Source organism: Lepidochelys kempii, chromosome 7 (assembly GCF_965140285.1).
Source record: "Lepidochelys kempii isolate rLepKem1 chromosome 7, rLepKem1.hap1, whole genome shotgun sequence".
Taxonomy (NCBI): Eukaryota; Metazoa; Chordata; order Testudines; family Cheloniidae; genus Lepidochelys; species Lepidochelys kempii.
The window spans coordinates 121,441,690-121,461,239 of NC_136386.1; the positions used below are offsets into that span (position 1 = coordinate 121,441,690).

Sequence of the window (19,550 nt, forward strand, 5' to 3'; positions counted from 1 at the left end):
TTTTATTAGTCATTAATTGAACTACACCTGTCTTTAACTCTTGAATGGAAGCAGTTAATATGTGACTATATCCCTGTAAAAGAAACCTATTTTGCCATTTAGTGACCAAATATGTGAATGGTACAGGACTACACCCTTGGGGATAATGATTACCTCTCTCATTACATAAGAGAATCCCTCTGTCCTTCTATCTCATCCAATCCTCATTTTCCTTACCTATAATTAACAAGCGATGTAAAGATTGCACCATGAACCATATTTGCATTTTATACCATGTATTGAAGTTATGGACTGTTAATTTTTGCAGTATTGATTTTATTGTACATCTACTCTAGAGTGTTAATTGCTTTATGCTGCTAGGAAGCTGTTTGTGCTGGATGGAGAATTTCATAAGTTTTGATCCTCTACTTAGTGCAGCGGGCAACCCAATTTTATATACACAAACATATATACTTATGCTATTTGGGTTTCCTGATCAATAACATTTGTAAATATGGCAGCTGAGTGCCTGATTCTGCTTCCTTTACTCCCAGGAAGAGTCCCATAATGAGTAGGATGGAGCACTTTCGTATTATTTGATCACATTTTATGCTTCAGGTTGTCGTCTGATTTCTACAAGATTCAGAAGGGAATTTTTCATATAGAGTTTTGCACAATTGACCAGATGCTTTGTGGTGGGTTTTACCTTCTACTGAAGCTCTAGATCACTGCTGGAGACAGGAGATCAATGGTCTGATCTGGTATGGCAATCTATATTAGTTTCTGTTTCTATCACATTCCTTCCTGAAAGGGTTGAAATGATGTTAAAGTGGATTATTCACCTCTAAGATTACCACCAGAGTAGGGGACTGCATGGCTCATAGGATTTGTGCTTTGTCTCTGAGTCACCCATTCAGATTCATTCCTGGTTTGTATTTTTACAGGGCTTTGACAGTGTGGAAGTTGGAGATAAACTGATGTGTGTAAGATCATTAAGCCCAGCATCTCATGGAGTTCTGTTATTTCTATTTCAGGGAACCCTCAAGGAAAAGACACTTGAGAATCTGGAGAAGTATGTGGTGAAAGATGTAAGTGTGGGGTTACTTTGCTGTGCTGTGGGACATACTGTATTGAGAACACAAGCAGGAAGCGTGGGGAAAGGAGTAAACCTGTTGATTTGTTTGACTGAATTAGAAAACTGGTAAGCCTGGTTTCCATTGTAACAACCAAAGACAAAGTGGAAAGTGCAGATCCGGCCTGGGTCCCAACCCAATAATCCACATGGCTAGGTTTCATCCACACATCTATTGAACAGATTACAAAAGCTAGAGGAGAATTTAACACATGATGGAGGTGAGGATGTTGGTGAGGCACATGCAGACTCCACGGGTGGGGAAGGGGACTGTTCCTTTTACCTGGCTGTTCTTTTAGCACCATAAACCACAGAGATGCAGCTCTGTTGACCTCAGCTTCAGAAGAGACTGAGAGCTTTTCCAGACAGAAGTATTGATATAGCCAGCCCCTGAAAGAGGCATGAGGGGGAGGGGAAATTCCAAGAAACCTTCCAATCTCTCAAACTTCCCTCTAAAGTGAGTGCAATGTCTGTCCTAGGAAAGCCGAAACTGTTCACGCCTTCCTGCTTTCGGACTGCCTTTGAAGGAAGTGTGAGAGCTGCAAGTGAGCATTCTGCAGCCAGTCTCCATGAGTAGGCCCCGTGTACAGGAACTCCTCGCTTAACGTTGTAGTTCTGTTCCTGAAAAATGCGACTTTAAGCGAAACGATGTTAAGCGAATCCAATTCCCCCATAAGAATTAATGTAAATGGGGGGGGGTTAGGTTCCAGGGAAATTTTTTTCACCAGACAAAAGACTATATTATGTGTGTCTACACACACACTGTAAGTTTTAAAGAAACAATTTAATACTGGTACACAGTGATGATGATTGTGAAGCTTGGTTGAGGTGAAGACAGAGGGTGGGATATTTCCCAGGGAATGCCTTACTGCTAAATGATGAACTAGCAATTGGCTGAGCCCTCAAGGGTTAACTCGTTGTTAATGTAGACTCACACTCTACAAGGCAGCATGAATGGAGGGAGGGAAGACAGCATGGCAGACAGAGACATACACCCTGTGCGTGTGAGAGAGAGAGATGCACATTGCTCCTTTAAGTACGCTGACCCCACTCTTAAGTACACTGCCTTTTTAAGTTAATCAGCAAGCTGAGATGGCAGCTGCTGCAACGAAGCTCCCTCTGTCCTGAGCCCTGTCCTGTGTCCCCCCGCTCTATGGAAGATGGGGTAAGCGGGATGCAGGAGCAGGGGGGAGGGGGACACCCTGACATTAGCCCTCCTCTTCCCCTTCCCCTCCCCCCCGTACAGCAAGCAGGAGGCTCTGGAGAGCAGCTCCAAGGCAGCGGGCAGGAGCAGCACATGGCAATGGGGGGACGTACAGCTGAACTGCTGGCAATTGGTAGCCTGTTGGGTAGCTGCCGCACAAGGAACTTAGGGGAGCGGGGAGCTGATCGGGGGGCTGCCGGCCCACCCTGGTTCCAAGCCCCCACCAGCTCACTACAACGGGCTGCTCTTCCTGTAAGCAGTGGACAAAGCAGGTGGCTGCCAAACCACATTATAAGGGAGCATTGCACAACTTCAAAAGAGCTTGTTCCCTAATTGATTAGCAACGTAACAACAAAACAACGTTAACTGGGACGACTTTAAGTGAGGAGTTCCTGTATAGTAAAAACTTATCTGAATGTCATTTGGTTTCAAGTACTGATACCAGCCAGTCCACATTATGGAGTCATTGCCTGCCTGCAATGTTTCATTTTAAAGTAATTAACCAGTCTAGTTACCTGTCTGCAAGCTGCTTTGGAAACTTCTGTTTTGGGGTAGTTGATCACTTGTAATTTACCCATGGCTGAATTAGGATTTATAACTTGTTAATAAAAACAGCTCCAGACTCAAACTCACTCTAACTTTGGTGTTCGAATTATGGCACATCCCTACCTGTAGACTTGGGTGTTCAAACCTTCTACCGAAGGGCTCATTTTGGTAATTTACCAGGAGCCCAAGGGCCACATCCAGTTTGTCCGAAGTGGAGCTGGTAGTCGGTGAGCATGCTACAGTGTGTGAAGTGCCACTGAACTGTTTAATATCATCAAGGGGAGCTCAGGGTCTGTGAGCACCTGTGGACACAGTTAAAGATACCCATTTACATTTCTTCCACTCTTTTCATTTCTGCAGGCAAGGAAGTTTTCCTGATGCTGTTGCCAATTTCAATGTATTGTCTTGCAAGCATGATTTTAAGTAAGGCTTGTTTTTCCCAGTGGTAAAGTGTCTGTAATCCTTGCGTGTCATTTTAGGGGAAAATGCCATTACTGCTCCGCCGCATGAATGAGGTTGGAAAGGTGTTTCTTGCCACAAACAGTGACTATAAATACACAGATGTAAGTGCTGCTGAAATACTTGGATTTGCGTAGAACTTAATGAAGAAAAACTGGATATTCATTTTCATACATTTTCTGGTTTTAGTATGACAACTTTGAGTGTATTCTATATAGTTCCTGAGTGAGAGGTAGTGTGATTTAGGGATTAAAACAGAGGACTGGATTTCAAAACTCTTGAGTTTTATTCCAGGCTCTGATACTAATTTATAGCGTGACCTGGGGCAAATCAGTTACCTCATCTGTGTCTCAATCTCTCAGCAGATGAAAAGTGCTGGATAAATGCAATGTATTTTTATTTTTAAAACTAGTAGCCTCCAAAATGCAAAACTTTCACTATAGTCAAACTGTTCTGATGCATACATGAAGGCATCAGACAATCCTGAATCTGTGATCAAGTGACAGTCCAATAACTTTTGAACCATCAAGGCTAGAGGGCTAGAAATTGGTGCTTTATCTGGGTGGAGAGAAGCTGGAAATTACCTCTTTTTAGTGGTGCAAGGCGTTTCTTTAAAGCCCTGGGAAATCGCAATATATCACAGCATTATTATGCATAAAAAGCTTACAGATCATTTTAAAGGTCTCTAAAATATAGATTCATAGATACTAAGGTCAAAAGGGACCATTATGATCATCTAGTCTGACCTCCTGCACCACGCAGGCCACAGAATTTCACCCACTCACTCCTGCGAAAAACTTCTCACCTATGTCTGAGCTATTGAAGTCCTCAAATCGTGATTTAAAGACTTCAAGGAGCAGAGAATCCTCCATCAAGTGACCCGTGCCCCATGCTACAGAGGCAGGCGAAAAACCTCCAGGGCCTCTTCCAATCTGCCCTGGAGGAAAATTCCTTCCCGACCCCAAATATGGCTATCAGCTAAACCCTGAGCATTTGGGCAAGATTCACCAGCCAGATACTACAGAAAATTCTTTCCTGGGCAACTCAGATCCCACCCCATCTAACATCCCATCACAGGCCATTAGGCCTATTTACCATGAATATTTAATTACCAAAACCATGTTATCCCATCATACCATCTCCTCCATAAACTTATCGAGTTTAATCTTAAAGCCAGATAGATCTTTTGCCCCCACTATTTCCCTTGGAAGGCTATTCCAAAAATTCACTCCTCTGATGGTTAGAAACCGTCGTCTAATTTCAAGTCTAAACTTCCTGGTGGCCAGTTTATATCCATTTGTTCTTGTGTCCACATTGGTACTGAGCTTAAATAATTCCTCTCCCTCTCCGGTATTTATCCCTCTGATATATTTATAGAGAGCAATCATATCTCCCCTCAACCTTATTTTAGTTAGGCTAAACTAGCCAAGCTCCTTGAGTCTCCTTTCATAAGACAAGTTTTCCATTCCTCGGATCATCCTAGTAGCCCTTCTCTGTAGTGTGCAGATTTTGAAGGCAAATCTATTCTTTGATTATAAAAATTACTGTTTTATCTCCAACTGATGTGTTTTATTAACTTTGTTCCCAAATTGTAATAAATCTAATGCCAAAATTGACAGTAAATTGTAAAACTAAAAAAGTTATGTAATCTGAAAAGGTGGAGACTGAGAAGTATGCTGTTATAAACTACACAAATGTATATTTTAAAATCCTAATTTTGTCTTTCAGAAAATTATGACTTATTTGTTTGATTTTCCACATGGACCAAAGGTATGTGACTCTAGGACTGCTGTTTTACTAGAAATTAATGCACGTAATTATCTCTGTGTAGCATAATAGGATTGTAATCCTGGTTCATGGACTGCATGGGGATTAGCAGGTATAATTAAAACGCAGTTGCTGTTTAGTTTCCTTATTTACACAGAATCAAATCCAAATATAAATAGAACATTTAGAGAGCTATTGTCAGCTGTTTTAAAACAAGAATCCTTAATAACAACATATTTCAGAGTAGCAGCTGTGTTAGTCTGTATCCACAAAAAGAAAAGGAGTACTCATGGCACCTTAGAGACTAACAAATTTATTTGAGCATAAGCTTTCGCGAGCAGGAGAGTGAATTTGTGTGGGGGGGTGGAGGGTGAGAAAACCTGGATTTGTGCTGGAAATGTCCCACCTGTTGATCACTTTAGATAAGCTATTACCAGCAGGACAGTGGGGTGGGAGGAGGTATTGTTTCATGATTTCTGTGTGTATATAAAGTCTGCTGCAGTTTCCACGGTAAACATCTGATGAAGTGAGCTGTAGCTCACGAAAGCTCATGCTCAAATAAATTGGTTAGTCTCTAAGGTGCCACAAGTACTCCTTTTCTTTTTGCGAATACAGACTAACACGGCTGTTCCTCTGAAACCTTAATTATTTTCATGTGCCTGTCAACACTGCACCTGGGCGCATGTCACAGTATCAGTATCAGCCCCAGTCAGATTCCACTGGGGTTTATTTATAATCTGCTTTCCTAAATTTCTCTACAGTGGAATTTCTCTTGGATGTAGTATTTTTCGCTTTCTCCTGTAAACTGTAGTGTTTCTTGGTGATGTTAAATACCTGTCATGTTGGACCCAGAGGTGGCTGTATTTCTGCAGTGTATGGAGTGATTCCTCGATATATAGTTTATGAAAGCGTTCTGGGATCCTTCAGGATGAAAGGTGCAATAAATATAGCAGCTTGTATCCTAAAGTGTATCAGTGATTTGAGAAGAAGAGGCTGAAGGCAACGGACGCTTTTATGGTTCTTGTTTCTTCCTTTCCTAGCCTGGAAGCTCTCATCAGCCATGGCAGTCCTACTTTGACCTAATCCTAGTGGATGCACGAAAACCCCTATTTTTTGGAGAAGGCACAGTATTGCGACAAGTGGACACTGTAAGTACTGCATACGGAGCACACTTACCCACGTGGTTTCTTTAGGCAGCTTGGAACAGGAACTGGACCTTTTTTAGACTGGACTCTGCATTGAAATTCATGGAAGGCATTGGGCTGGAGTTTGCTTTTAGTTACACCCGGTCAGCCTCATTGCTGTCAGAGATGTGTGTCTCACGGGCAAACCTGAGTCCTTCCTAGCTAAATTAGAATACAGCAAACTGTGTATTGAGAAGAGTGAAACACAAAACCCCTCCATGGGAGTGAAAGCTGCCTCCAGTCTCCCAGGGAGAGACAGGGGTCCGAGAGAAGGAAGAATTAGGAAAAACCAGACAGAAAAGATCCACCACACCAGTTGCCCGTCACTAAAGTGATTTATTTCCTCTTCTGTACAGGTTACTGGCAAGTTGAAGATTGGTACCTACACAGGCCCTCTGCAGCATGGCATCGTCTATTCAGGCGGTAAAGCGAGAACAATCTCATGTATATTGTATAATGAGCATAAACAGAGATTTAGCTTCTCAGCCTACTGGCATAATCTGGGGTTGTCAGGTTAATCTCTGGTAGTGTTTCTGATAGGCAAGCCCTTCAGTGTAACCTGCTGGACCTGCTCATCATCCAGTATTGTGCAAGGATTTTAAAGGGCATGGGAGTGCTCTGGCTGCTTTAGCACACTTGGGACTCAGCTGTTTTCATACTGTAATGCCATGTTCAGCCACTTGCCAGGTGCCCCCAGAATCCTCTGCCCAGTTTGCATGTTGCTTCAAAGGAAGGGCAATGGGAATGAGGGTGATGGCTTACACAGCTCTTCTGACACATGAAAAGGATCTGGCTCATTCATTTCAGTGGAAGATGAGAGCCAGCACTGACCACCCTAGATACTGCCCACAGTCTGGGAACCACAGCACTGAGTACTTTGTGAAGGCATTCCTGTAGTGCAAATAGCTGCAAGTGCTTGGCTACTGTTGTGATGTGCTAATATGGAGCAGACTGGGGCTTTGGGGAGACCCCAAAGGATGCTGCTTTCTGGGCCAGTGGAGATAATACACTTGGCAAAGATGGTTTCTGGGAAGAGATGGCCAACTTGCTGTGTCTGTAGCCCACAGCTCCCTGTGTCTTGGCTGTCAGTGTATGCTCTGTGAGTAGCTGCAATTACTGGACACTTGTGTTTTTGCACTGTAGTGACAGGCATGTGCCTGAGTTGTGAGCTTCAGAAATGTGAGAAATCTTTCCCTTCATTTCACAATTGCTGACCCATCCTGTTTTCATTCCCTCTCAGGTTCCTCGGATACTATCTGTGACCTGCTGGGGGCTAAGGGCAAAGACATTTTGTACATTGGAGACCACATCTTTGGAGACATCCTAAAGTCCAAGAAACGTCAGGGCTGGAGGACCTTCCTGGTGATTCCCGAACTAGCCCAGGAGCTGCATGTCTGGACTGACAAAAGCTGTACGAAACTAGGCAACCACTGGCCAGGTTTTGCTGTCACTTCACTTGTGCAGCAACATTGACCTCACTGCGGCTGGTCTATTGTAACTGAGGGGAGATTTTAGCACTATTTCTCAAGATTGCATTGTTTGTATGGTGTCGAGGGGAAAAGCTGGGGCAGGGTTTAGAGGGGCTCTATGACAGTATGCATCTGCCTTTGTTTCTTTTTTTCCTGAGATCTTCCCCTTGCTTTTGGCATCTGTGTTAGGGGCTGATGCAGTCCTGTTACCCAAGGGAAAGGATTGGACTACTTGCTCAGCCTCTCAGACCACAGTCCTGGCTGTTGCTGACACTGGCATCTCTTTGCGAGGATGGATCTAGGCCTTTTGCACTTGGGCACAGTGGAGGGGAATTAAATTTCCAGTTGCATTGTGTATTAAAATGAGCTCTACATGGCATGGATAGAAGTTGTGATCTGATGGGCTAAAGTGTTCCAAACCCATGTAATTTTTTCTAATAAGCCACACCTCTTTCACTGACTGGATCAGTATGTCCCTGAAGTGACCAAATGGTCACTTCTCAAAAATCTTGTTAGAAAATGGTTTGTTGTTCATTAAAAAGTATGTTAGCAGATTATGTTCTTCTTATCATGGTGTCTGATCTCCTGACGCTGTCCCTCTCTGGAGGAAGTTCCAGTTAATTAAGAGGGAGGGCTGCTTTCTCAGCTCACCCCCTCACGCCACTACTCTCCCCCTTCTCTTCCTCCATTGGCATCTCAGTCAAAGTGGTGCCTGAATCCCCTCCTGAGCCTCAAGCACTAACAGATCTCTGCTGTCACTGGGCTAGCTCCTTTGCTGGTGAGGTGCTTGCAGGGCAGAAGCAATGAGGATCTCATTTGTTGTGTTTAATTGTGTAGCTGCGGAGTAACAGTGGAACAGCAGTGCTCTTAAAAAGCTTAAAAACTCATTGTTTACTTATCCATGATGTAAAGTTGCAGGGCAGATTAGGACAAGGAAGGCAGGGGATCGGGGAGGTGTGAGGTCAGAGCAGGGGGAAGTCTGAGGTGAAAGCAGCTCCCATGTTTAATTCCTAGGATAAGCAAAGATCCCATTCTCCCATGGGTGGAACACAGCAGCTCAGCAGTATCATAGAGGAACTAGCGTAGCATTAGTCGCAGTATTGGACTAGCGGGGTCACCATGCTGCTCTCCTTACACCTCAATTTATTTGGGACCTAGCCTCGTTCCGTTCAGCTGCAGACAGCAGCAGGACTCACAACACAGAACAGAACTGCCTTCAGTGTAGAACCATTTCAATGGCCCTGTCCTGCAGCCCTGCTCAGACGCATTGCCCCGTTGATGTCAAAGGAATTACTTATATAAAACTGCAGGTGTGGGCCCTAAAGCAGCAGGGATCAGTCCCAGAAAGCAAGTCCTGAGCCCTGCCAGGCCTGCACGGTGTGCATTCAACTCTTTAGCTGAACCCATCTACATTAGACACCTGTTTCTCGCCATGTCAGCCCGAGCAATTGCGCACTCTGTTTTATTTTCCATTCCTGGCCACAGCTGCCTCCTATGAGAAGTGCTGGAAATGTGATGCTTTTGGCACTTTCAGGTTTAGCCCTCTGACCCTCTTTCTTCTCTTTTATGGAATTATTCAGCCCTTTTTGAAGAGCTGCAGAGTCTGGACATTTTCTTGGCGGAGCTGTACAAGTGAGTATTCCAACATTTGTATAATAATTTCCTACCCCACATAGCAGCTGTCATTTGAAGATCTTAATGCACTTTTGTAAATATTAGATAATGAATCCCAGCAAGTCCCCTCTAAGTTAGGTAAGCAGTATCCTCTTTTTACACATGGGGAAACTGAGGCACACAATGGTTATGACTTGCTCAAGGTCACATAATGAGTCTGTGGCACAGCCAGGAGTTGATCTCAGGAGTCCTGACTCCTAATAATCCTGGGTTCTACCCACAAAGCTAGCCTTCTTTCCTCTGTAGACCATACTTCCTAACTGAAAAATACCCTAAACCTCCTAGTTTTCTAAATGTTTTCAAACAACGTTGTGTAATTTTTCTTCTATAACCAGGCATTTGGACAGTAGCAGCAATGAACGGCCTGACATCAGTTCCATCCAAAAACGTATTAAGGTATCAGTTATAAAAACACCTTTTCACACTGTATACTGGGATCACTTCCCTCAGCACTAAAATGCAGCAGCATTACACAATAGCTTTCATAGGCAGGGAAGTATATCACGTTCAACTGAAATTAAAAAGGAGCTTTAGGTAGACAGAAGGTTGTTACCCCAGTTAGAATTTGGCCAGGTCATTGGGGTAGCACCTGCCCTGTTAGGGAGAATGCCCTGGTCAAGACCTTGGTTTTATGCCTGATCTAAGAAGCATAGTGCCACTTGGTACCATTCTGGGGCACTGATTCCATATTGACTCAGATGGGCCGCCTGTTGGCTGTCTGTCACCACCTCCTACAGCATTCTTGGTGTTCCCTGGAAGTTTCCCATCTACTGATCAGGCAAACCCTGTTCAGATGACATCACAGCCTGGTGGGATGGCTGCAGCTATGATGAAATGTCATTGATTCCAGTACAGCTTTCCCCTCCATTAGATGTGAAGATGGATGCAGTGTGGTCTCGCTATTAGAACACACACAGCCTGTTAAGTGCCCCTCTATTCTGAGACCCCAGCAGAAACTGAGCAGCCCAGGAACTCAGAATGTCCCAATTACGTGACAATCTTTTCCCAGTCTCTCTGCTGGAGTTTGCGTTGCTCTCTGGCCAGAGCATTGAATCTGCCTTTTGCTTGTAGAAAGTGACTCACGACATGGACATGTGCTATGGGATGATGGGAAGCCTGTTCCGTAGTGGCTCACGACAGACCCTCTTTGCCAGCCAGGTGATGCGTTATGCAGATCTCTATGCAGCATCTTTCATCAACCTCCTGTACTATCCGTTCAGCTACCTCTTCAGAGCCGCCCACGTACTGGTGAGTTGTAACCCACTGAGAAATCAGCAGCAGTCCTGACAGGCAAATGCCATCAGAACTGTCTAGTGTGTGATGTTGGCAGAACCAGATAAACACTATTAAGGACTTGGGGACATCACTACTGTAGTGCAGAAGAGATAGGAAACTCAAATTCTCATATTATGGCTTGGAGGCACTTAAGCTTGTTATGGAGGTATCTGAGCTCTTTAGTGGAGGGTGATCGACTCCTGCTTGTTAGGATGGCATTGGCCACCCCGAAAGCTGTCCACCTTCCCAGCCAGAAACAGTAATGTGGGCTGCTCAGTGGGGATAGAGGAACTATAAAAGAAAAATACTGGTGCTTAGAATAAAGGACCTGGGGATCATCCTCAGAATCACATCTAGAGCAGCATAGAGTTGGGGATGCATGCAGTGATGCAACAAGACGTACAGAGGGATAACACTGGATCTAGTTACCAGTTTTGCTGTTCTCCACACTGGCTTTCCTATGGGAGAGTACCATAGGCTGTAATTAGGCTAATTATTGGCCCTCAGTATTGATGTTGTTGATGATATTAAGGTCAATGTCATGGGCTTGTGCTGTCTTATGAATGATAACGGGCCAATTTGTTCTGAATGGATAGCATGAAAAGTCACTGGCCTTCATCTGTAAGGAGCTAAGTGCTTCAAAGAGTAGTGAAAACGATTTCACTAGGTTCAGGTTTCAGAGTGGCAGCCGTGTTAGTCTGTATTCGCAAAAAGAAAAGGAGGACTAGTGGCACCTTAGAGACTAACTAATTTGGTTATAAATTGGTTAGTCTCTAAGGTGCCACTAATCCTCCTTTTCTTTTCACTAGGTTCACTTTCAGCCCAAAGCCCTCATGCATACCTGTGTTTTCGTATTAGTTCTGTAATGCTACGAGCATACACAGCATGGTGGGGCCTGCTTTCTGGTCACAATCCCAAGGGTACAGCATATTTAACAAACTTCAGGGGCTTGTTTTTCATTAGTATCTGCATATATTGGAGAAATAATAAGAGCATCTGCATGGCTGATCACAGCATTCCTCCTGGGACAATAAGACAGGTCCACTCCTCACTGTTGTTTTTGTATAGATGCCACATGAATCGACGGTGGAGCACATTCATGTGGACATCAATGAAAAGGAGTCACCTCTGGCCACCCGCAACCGCACCTCAGTGGATTTCAAAGATTCCGACTACAAACGGCATCAACTGACCCGGTCAGTCAGTGAAATTAAACCACCTAACCTCTTCCCCCAGACTCCTCAGGAAATCACACATTGCCATGATGAGGATGATGATGAAGAAGAGGAGGAGGAGGAGGAAGAGGAATAGGAAGGAAAAATGGACGCCTCTCTGAAGACAAAACATGATTGTGGCAGTGATGAGCGGGAGTGGATTCCCTTGTTTGGTTCCAGGGGGAATGGGTGTGATTCTTTCAAAGGCACATTTTGAAAGTTTCCAAAAACTTTTTAAAATTAACACTAATCAGGAGGTGCCCCTTGTTTTTAATTTTGCGAATCTGCTCTTTGCAGACAGTTTGAAATGCCAATGAATTCTGCACTACAGGAGATTCTAACAGTGCATTCAGACTGGACTTCACACAAGTGTTATCTACAATGCCTCCCCTGTTACGTATTTGGGATGCTGCATGTTTCCCCCTTTTTCTTCCCATGGGTGCAATTCATTTGGTTTTCATTGAACAGTGTCTTATGAACGGTTTGGAATTTGTACAGTCTCTACAGAGAAGGAAGGATGCAATGGGCCCAGTAGCAGACAAAATGATCTGACAAGAATCCTCCTACTGCAAGTTGTACCACTCTTCTTAATTCTCAGCTTTTTTGGATATAAATTCTCCCCCTACTAAATACTGTATTGTATCCAGGGAAACGTTATGGCTTCCAGCATTGAATTTACCCTCTGCTAAGCACAAGTTTCCCCTTATAAGCTGTTTAATGTTCTAAATTACTCTGGCAATATCTGATTTCACTGGGATTCCGGTACTCACTAGCATTCAGTAGTTTTGGGTTTGTCAGGAAGTCTGTTGTCCTCCCCTTGGTGGATAAAGACTTAATTCTTTTATCATTGACATGGAGTGCATGATTTCGGCTGCGTTTATCAAACACGCTCTCGCCTGCCCCCGCCCGGCTGTATTTTCAACAAGTAGCACTGGAGCTTGAAATCACATCTGTACATCATATGTCAGTTATTTCTCCCCCCAGTTTCTGTTATCTCTCTCTGTCTCTCTGCTTAGCTTTAGGAAAGGAAAGGAAAGCGTCAAAGTGTCCCAAAGATATAAAAGCCAAACAGCCTCTGGAGTGGAAGTGTGTGCTTGAACCACCCATCCTAGCTTGAACTTGGCCCACACTATAGAATCATAGGACCGGAAGGGACCTCGAGAGGGCATCTAGTCCAGTCCCCTGCACTCATGGCAGGACTAAGTATTATCTAGCCCAGCCCTGACAGGCAGGCTGTGTGTGTGTATATATATATATATATGATCATATAATGCAGGGCTAGTCCAACTGTGTGACCCATACAATTCCACAATACAGCTTGCAGCTGCCCCATCTTTCACATGGAGCTGTAGCACATATGATGCAGTCTGCTTCATTTGTCCTGCAAACAGTTCTCAGTGTCCTGTCTGTGCACTTTGGGCCTCCACCTGGTGTTAACTTAAACACAGATTCCCTCCTATGTTACCATTCCCTGTAAGGTGTGGTGGGTGGTACAGCTGTGTTAACCGTGCATTGCCATTTACTACCTGTCATGGGTGTGGTGTAGCTTATTCCAAACTGCCATTCATTTGTGAAAGGTACAGAACAGGGGGCCTGATTTTAAAGAATTAGACCTTTTGGTTCAATCTCATAACTGCATTTGATCTTATGCCAGTGTAACATACGGTGAAAAACAAATCAGCAGGAGGTGCTGGTATGGATGGCCTACAAGTCAATAAACCATGATGGTTCTAGTATTGCTGGCCTATCACGTTGTTTATGCATCACTGCTGGAAGGTGTCCTTGTCGCATCACAGCTGAATGGGGTGAAGGGGAGAGACTTTGCTAGGTACAGAGTTGGCGAGCCAGGAAACCATCAGAGAGTTTGGATTTTCAGGAGGAGATGTCCAGCGCTTTTGTCACTAAGTTTTAAGGAGGGCGGTATCCAGCCTCCTCCTGAAAGGGACTCAGAAGAAGTGTTCAGGGAAAGAAGATGGCAACTTGATTGATTAAAGGGCCCCAAAGAGGTGGGAAATGAGTTTTGGTTTAATTATATTTTTTCAGACCCTAGGGTGTAAGCCAGTAGCAAGTCCTTGCGTACAAAGGGGATGGATTCTGGGCTCATCCACCATTGCACCTGTGCATAAATCAGCTATCCTATACAGGGCACACCATTCAGAACAAGGATGAAAATCAACACTAAGCCATTGCATTCAGTAATGGAGATGTGATATTGTGTGAAACTGTCAGGTCAGGTTTTTTTGCCCTGGTTGTAGGGGGCGGGGGGGGAACAGGTTCACAGTGAATGGATTTAGAAACTACTTTTAAAGACTTGTGAGATAATTGCTCCCCCACCAGCAGCTACATGCAGACCACCCCTTCCTGCAACTGGGTCAGACATTTCTAGGGCACTGGTTCCCCTCTATCTGCCGCGGTTTCACATGTTATGGTGAGTATGAGAGGGAGGAGAACACACCTCTACCTCCTCCCACCACCACTGCTAAACACTCCCCAGTGTTTGTCTAATACCAGGGAAGGGCCATCAGAGCTGGTGCAGAACCTCCCACAGTGTCTCTTGAAGCCACATGATATTTAAGGGAAAACAGGGATGTTTTGGTGGGGATAAATGTTTTGGTTGGAAAAGCTGGGGCAGGGTTAGGGGAGTTTTTCCCCAATTGCGCCATCAGAGATGGGGATTTTACCCACATTTTAATGTAGCACAGATCAAAGGTGTTTTAGGTAAATTTTCAAGTTAAACCTTTCCTGAGGCAAGTGCCCTAGTACCGACACTGTTTTGTCTTGGTTTGTAGGAGTGAGGATGATACCATATGGCTTCAGAACAAATCAGCCACCTGCCCGTTGATAGGAAATAAATATCCTACCGGTGCAGATTACCTGCTGCTTTCTTTTCCTCTTCTGAAACAGAATTCAAAACTTAGCCTCAATGAAAGCAAAAAGGCTGTTTGAACTCTGGATTCAGGAATCATCACATCACTGCACAAGATTAGCTGATCTGCCCTTGGAGTTCAATGATAGTCTCCTTGAGAAGTGCAACATCTACATTTCCTGGAGGGGGCGAAGTTTCGTAATTATTTGTATTGCTGAGCCCTGCAACACTAGAACATATATTCTGGAGGTTTTTATGATAACATTACCAGTTCATTTAACTATACAAGTTGCTTTAAATTGAGCAACGTGAAGCCTCTTTCATGTAAACCCTATTGATGCTGGTTTTTTCTCTTTGCGTGACCAGACTCCATTGCAAGCAAGCCCTGAAATCTTCCTAGAGTAGTAGTAGCTACTGACAGGTTTCAGAGTAGCAGCCGTGTTAGTCTGTATTTTCAAAAAGAAAAGGAGGACTTGTGACACCTTAGAGACTAACCAATTTATTTGAGCATAAGGTTTTCTCATCCCCCCCACACAAACTCACTCTCCTGCTGATACCAGCAGGAGAGTGAGTTGGGAGGGGGGGTGAGAAAACCTGGATTTGTGCTGGAAATGGCCCAACTTGATTATCATACACATTGATCACTTTAGATAAGCTATTACCAGCAGGAGAGTGGGGTGGGAGGAGGTATTTTTTCATGCTTTGTGTGTATATAATAAAATCTTCTAAACTTACCACAGTATGCATCTGATGAAGTGAGCTGTAGCTCACGAAAGCTTATGCTCAAATAAATTGGTTAGTCTCTAAGGTGCCACAAGTCCTCCTTTTCTAGGAGCTACTGAGTAACTGTAAAAAGTACAACTGGATCGAGTAGTGTAGATAGAACTCACCCTGTGCCCCTAAAGAGTTTTCTATGCACACGCCTATCGATTGAGCATATATAAACTTATACCCTAAAGAGTCTGTTCACAGAAGAAGGTTGTGAAACAAACCCCCACTAGAATTTTCCTGCTTCCTACCATTACTGTTGGTATCCTGCTATGTTTTTGGTTGCACTTTCCCCCTCACCTTCTTACCTGTGCATTCCCTGTCTGTGGCCCCACAAAGTCATGGGACCTCCTGGCCCTGGCTAAAATGGCCATCTAGAGGAGGTTGGCTGATGGGGGTCTCCTGTGACTGTGGGGCCTATTTCCGATCCTCCAGCCGCTCACACAGCCAGGCAGCGTTCCTCTGGGGGGTGTTCACTGGCTCCCTTGATGCCTTTGAGGAGCCCCATCAGGTTCCCTTTGTTTGACCCTTTGACCTCACTCCTGTCCCTGTTATTTCATTAGTTGTCCCACAGAATTATTTGGTTTCCAGGTCTTGTGGACACTCCCTTTAGGCAAGGGGAGGTCCTTTAGCAGTGGGCAGGATCCCAATAGGATCACTTGCCTATAGCCATCTGGCCTGACCCTGTCACACAACACTATTACTGTTGGTTCAGTTCCAGCACTGAAAGCAGCATGGCCACCAGCTGTGAAGCAGATTAACAAAAGCTTCCCCCTGACTCTACTTCTGCATGAGCCTCTCTCCTTGTCAGACCTTTCTGAGGAGCACGCCAAGCCTGTAGCCAGCTGAAAAGGAGCAAGACATCCAGGAGTTACTCTCATTTATTGTAGCTCAGGAAGAGCCAAGGACTAAATCCACAAAGAGGATGTAGGCTCAGTGTTTCAACACCTAACTTTAGGTGCCCTGCCCTGTGGTTTGTACTGGCTGCCATGACAGCAGGTGCCTTCCTTTAGCTGCCCATAAACTAGGGCCTGGCTATTCTCAAGTCAGCTGTACAAACGAGATGCCTAGTGCAGCTGTTTTATGTGCCTGCTTTGGGTGCCAGACAACAACTAGATTTCCCTATTGGGAATCGTGTTCCCACCCTTTGTCCCTGCAAACTGGTCAAAGCTCTCGCTGTGCTGCAGGGAGAGAGTTCGGTACCGAAGAAAGGGCTCCACAGCACGCTGAGGAAGGTGCCACCGCACCTAGCCAACAGGAAAGGCCAAGGGTGGGTGTGGTCCAAATCCCTCTCCTGCAAGAGAATTAGGTGCCTATGTCCAGGCCAGAGGGAGGCAGCTGGCTCTGCCTGGGATTCGCAGGCATGAACCAGCTCTTGGAACGGTAGTGCCTGAGCCCTTCTGTGACAGACAGGAGGTGGCCGTTCCCCTTGGCCCAGAGGTTAGAACAGGTTAGAACACTAACCCCTCAGGGGGGAGATGCAGGTTCAAGTCCCACCTCTACCCTGTGGAACAGCCCTGAACACACGTTCCCCACCTCCCTGGTAAGCGCCCTAGGCGTTGGGCTAGTCAGTCCCACACTGATTCAAAGCCTTACGCCAAGTGGAACAGGAGCGACAGCAGGACAGACCTGCTGAAGAATACCCCAAGGCCCGGTGTGCAAGAGCCCAGCGTTCAAGCCCTGCGCAGCAGGCAGTGGAAGGAGGTGAACGGGGGGGGGGGGGGGTGGGTGCCAACCCTGAGTTGTTACAAGGCAGGAGTGAAGCCAGTGCAACTAGGGGTATTCTGGGCAGCACCCACACTCTGAAAACAGGGGCTAGGCCCCAGCTGTTAAGACCAGCGTGGCTGTGAGCATGCTCACTGCCAGCCCCTTAGCAGCCCTGGGGACGTTAGGGACCGGAGCGGCAGGCTCGGCAGCAGCTGAGCAGGGAGTCTGAGGCTCAACATTCTGAACGTAGGCCTGTAACGGCGCTGGTACCTCAGGTCCGTTGGGGTTTGAGCCGCAAGGGAATTGGAGCAGCCTGTGTTAATTGTTCCTCTTCCTGGGGCAATGGCTCCCGGGGCGGGCGGGGGCACAGAACGGCCAGGCAGAGGTACAATTCTATCCACAGCAGAGAGCAGTATAATCCCGCTCATATAATTTACATCCTCCTCCTCAGCACACAGATAAAAAGGCAAATTAGGATGACAAAACTAAGACAGCACCAAATTCCTTCTAAATACATCCCAGGTCACTTCAGGATGCAATCAAAGCAGCCGCAGAAGTACTACAGGCCACCACTCCCCTTCTCCCCAGACCGGGGTGACCTTATCTTGCTCAACCAACAGATGCAGCAAGAGCAGCCCTGCTACAACATCAGCTCTTCCTGTTGAAGTAACTTCCTGACTGAGGCATTTACTCACCATTGTATGGACTCATAACAACAGAAAGTCAAAACTGAGGCCCCAGGCTCATTCAGCTACTTTGCCAAAGCAATTCTTGCACAGAAACCCCTTGCTTGCAGCTTGCAAGGAGCGACGCAGTTACTACGGGGTCCCACGCTACCAGAACATGGTACAGCGTGATCCCATGAATGGAAGTTGAAACTAGACCAATTCAGATGGGAGCCAAGGCACCCATTTTTGAGAGAGGGTGTAATTAATCCTTGGACCAAGGTGGATTTGCCATCACTGGCACCTGGTAAATCAAGCTTGGCTGTTTTGCTAAAAGAGCTGCTCTAGGAATTAGTTTGGGGCAGTTCTATGGGCTGGGGTATGCAGGAGGTAAGAGCTGATGATCACAATGGTCCCGTCTGGCCTTGGAATCTAGTGGCCAGTCTTCCAGCCAAAAAGGAGTTGAGGGAAGGAGACGGGCCGGACAGAAAGTGTTCCTGCTCATGCAAGCACAGACATGGCCCAGCTGCTTTTCAGGGTTGGTCCCTCTTTGTGCCATGGCTGGATCATGGTCCCATGCTGCACGTCTCACACTTTGTGCCCTGACCCTGCCATCCCACGGAGCACTTTCTTTGTCCAAACCGGTCTTAGCCGCACAAAGGTCATCCCCGCCTCCCTGCTCACTGACTTTGCTCAGCCTTGTTTCAGACCATCAGTTCAATGGCCCCTTGAAAAGTCAGGGGATATTAGCACAGGTAGGCACTTTATTTAGAAAAACCGCTGCCCACCCCCCGCCCTAGCAATGGTCGAAGAGAAGCCAAGTCCTGCCTGAGCTGTGGTAACTGCCCTTCTCTCACCTTTAGACATTGCCCCCCCAGCAGGGGTGAAGTATGCGAGGAAGCAGCTAGTGAATGTGTTTCAGAGTAACAGCCGTGTTAGTCTGTATTCGCAAAAAGAAAAGGAGGACTTGTGGCACAAATAAATGGGTTAGTCTCTAAGGTGCCACAAGTCCTCCTTTTCTTTATAGTGAATGTGGCAGCCTCTCACCCTTCAGCCCCACAGCCAGCTCATTAATAAAGAATCAGTCACTCCGCTGCCAGATCCAGTCACAGGCCCACGGGCTTAGCAAGTGACTTTAGCCTGCCCTTCACATTGGCTGCATGGAAGTTTAAGAGCGTTGTTTGGGTTTTGGCCGTAGGCATGTGGCTGAGGGGTGCGTAGCTGCCACTGCCCAAGCACTGGGGCTGTGCGAATTCATTGAACGAGGAAGAGCTGGGATAGCTGAGTGGGGTGGGAAGTGACACTATCCCTCTGCTGAAAAGAAATGGCTTGTAGGCGGAGTCCTAGGACAGAATAGCTGCCAGCAGCCTCTGTGTCCCTGTTCACAAGATCGCTCTGTTAACACTAGCTGGCCCTGTCCTTCCACAGGCTGCAGCGGACAGGAGTTTAGGCCAGATTCATCTCCAGCAGCCACAGTGGGAAGAGGGGTCTCCTGAAAACAGTTTGACCATTCCTCTCTCCTTTCCATCTGCCCCGTTCACCGTGGGGCAGGGGCTTCCATTCACTATTGGCAGAGTTGCCCTTGGCTTCCTCTTTGACCATACATGGATGACTTTCAGTTTTGGTCCCTCTCCTCCCACT

The 19,550-nt window shown here is 45.9% G+C and overlaps 1 protein-coding gene across 3 annotated transcripts in view; it reads left to right on the forward strand.

The window, feature by feature from the left end:
- Window positions 1-13,639, forward strand: part of NT5C2 (5'-nucleotidase, cytosolic II) — an 87,339-nt gene extending 73,700 nt beyond the window's left edge. For all 3 annotated transcript variants that reach the window (XM_073354479.1, XM_073354480.1, XM_073354481.1), the window contains 10 exons: window positions 1,014-1,067; window positions 3,341-3,424; window positions 5,049-5,090; window positions 6,128-6,235; window positions 6,628-6,694; window positions 7,512-7,682; window positions 9,321-9,372; window positions 9,750-9,810; window positions 10,486-10,662; window positions 11,758-13,639. In XM_073354479.1, coding sequence (XP_073210580.1) covers window positions 1,014-1,067; window positions 3,341-3,424; window positions 5,049-5,090; window positions 6,128-6,235; window positions 6,628-6,694; window positions 7,512-7,682; window positions 9,321-9,372; window positions 9,750-9,810; window positions 10,486-10,662; window positions 11,758-12,000 — 1,059 coding nt within the window. In that variant the 3' untranslated portion in view covers window positions 12,001-13,639. The remainder of the gene's footprint in view (window positions 1-1,013; window positions 1,068-3,340; window positions 3,425-5,048; window positions 5,091-6,127; window positions 6,236-6,627; window positions 6,695-7,511; window positions 7,683-9,320; window positions 9,373-9,749; window positions 9,811-10,485; window positions 10,663-11,757) is intronic.
- The last annotated feature ends 5,911 nt before the right edge of the window (window positions 13,640-19,550 follow it).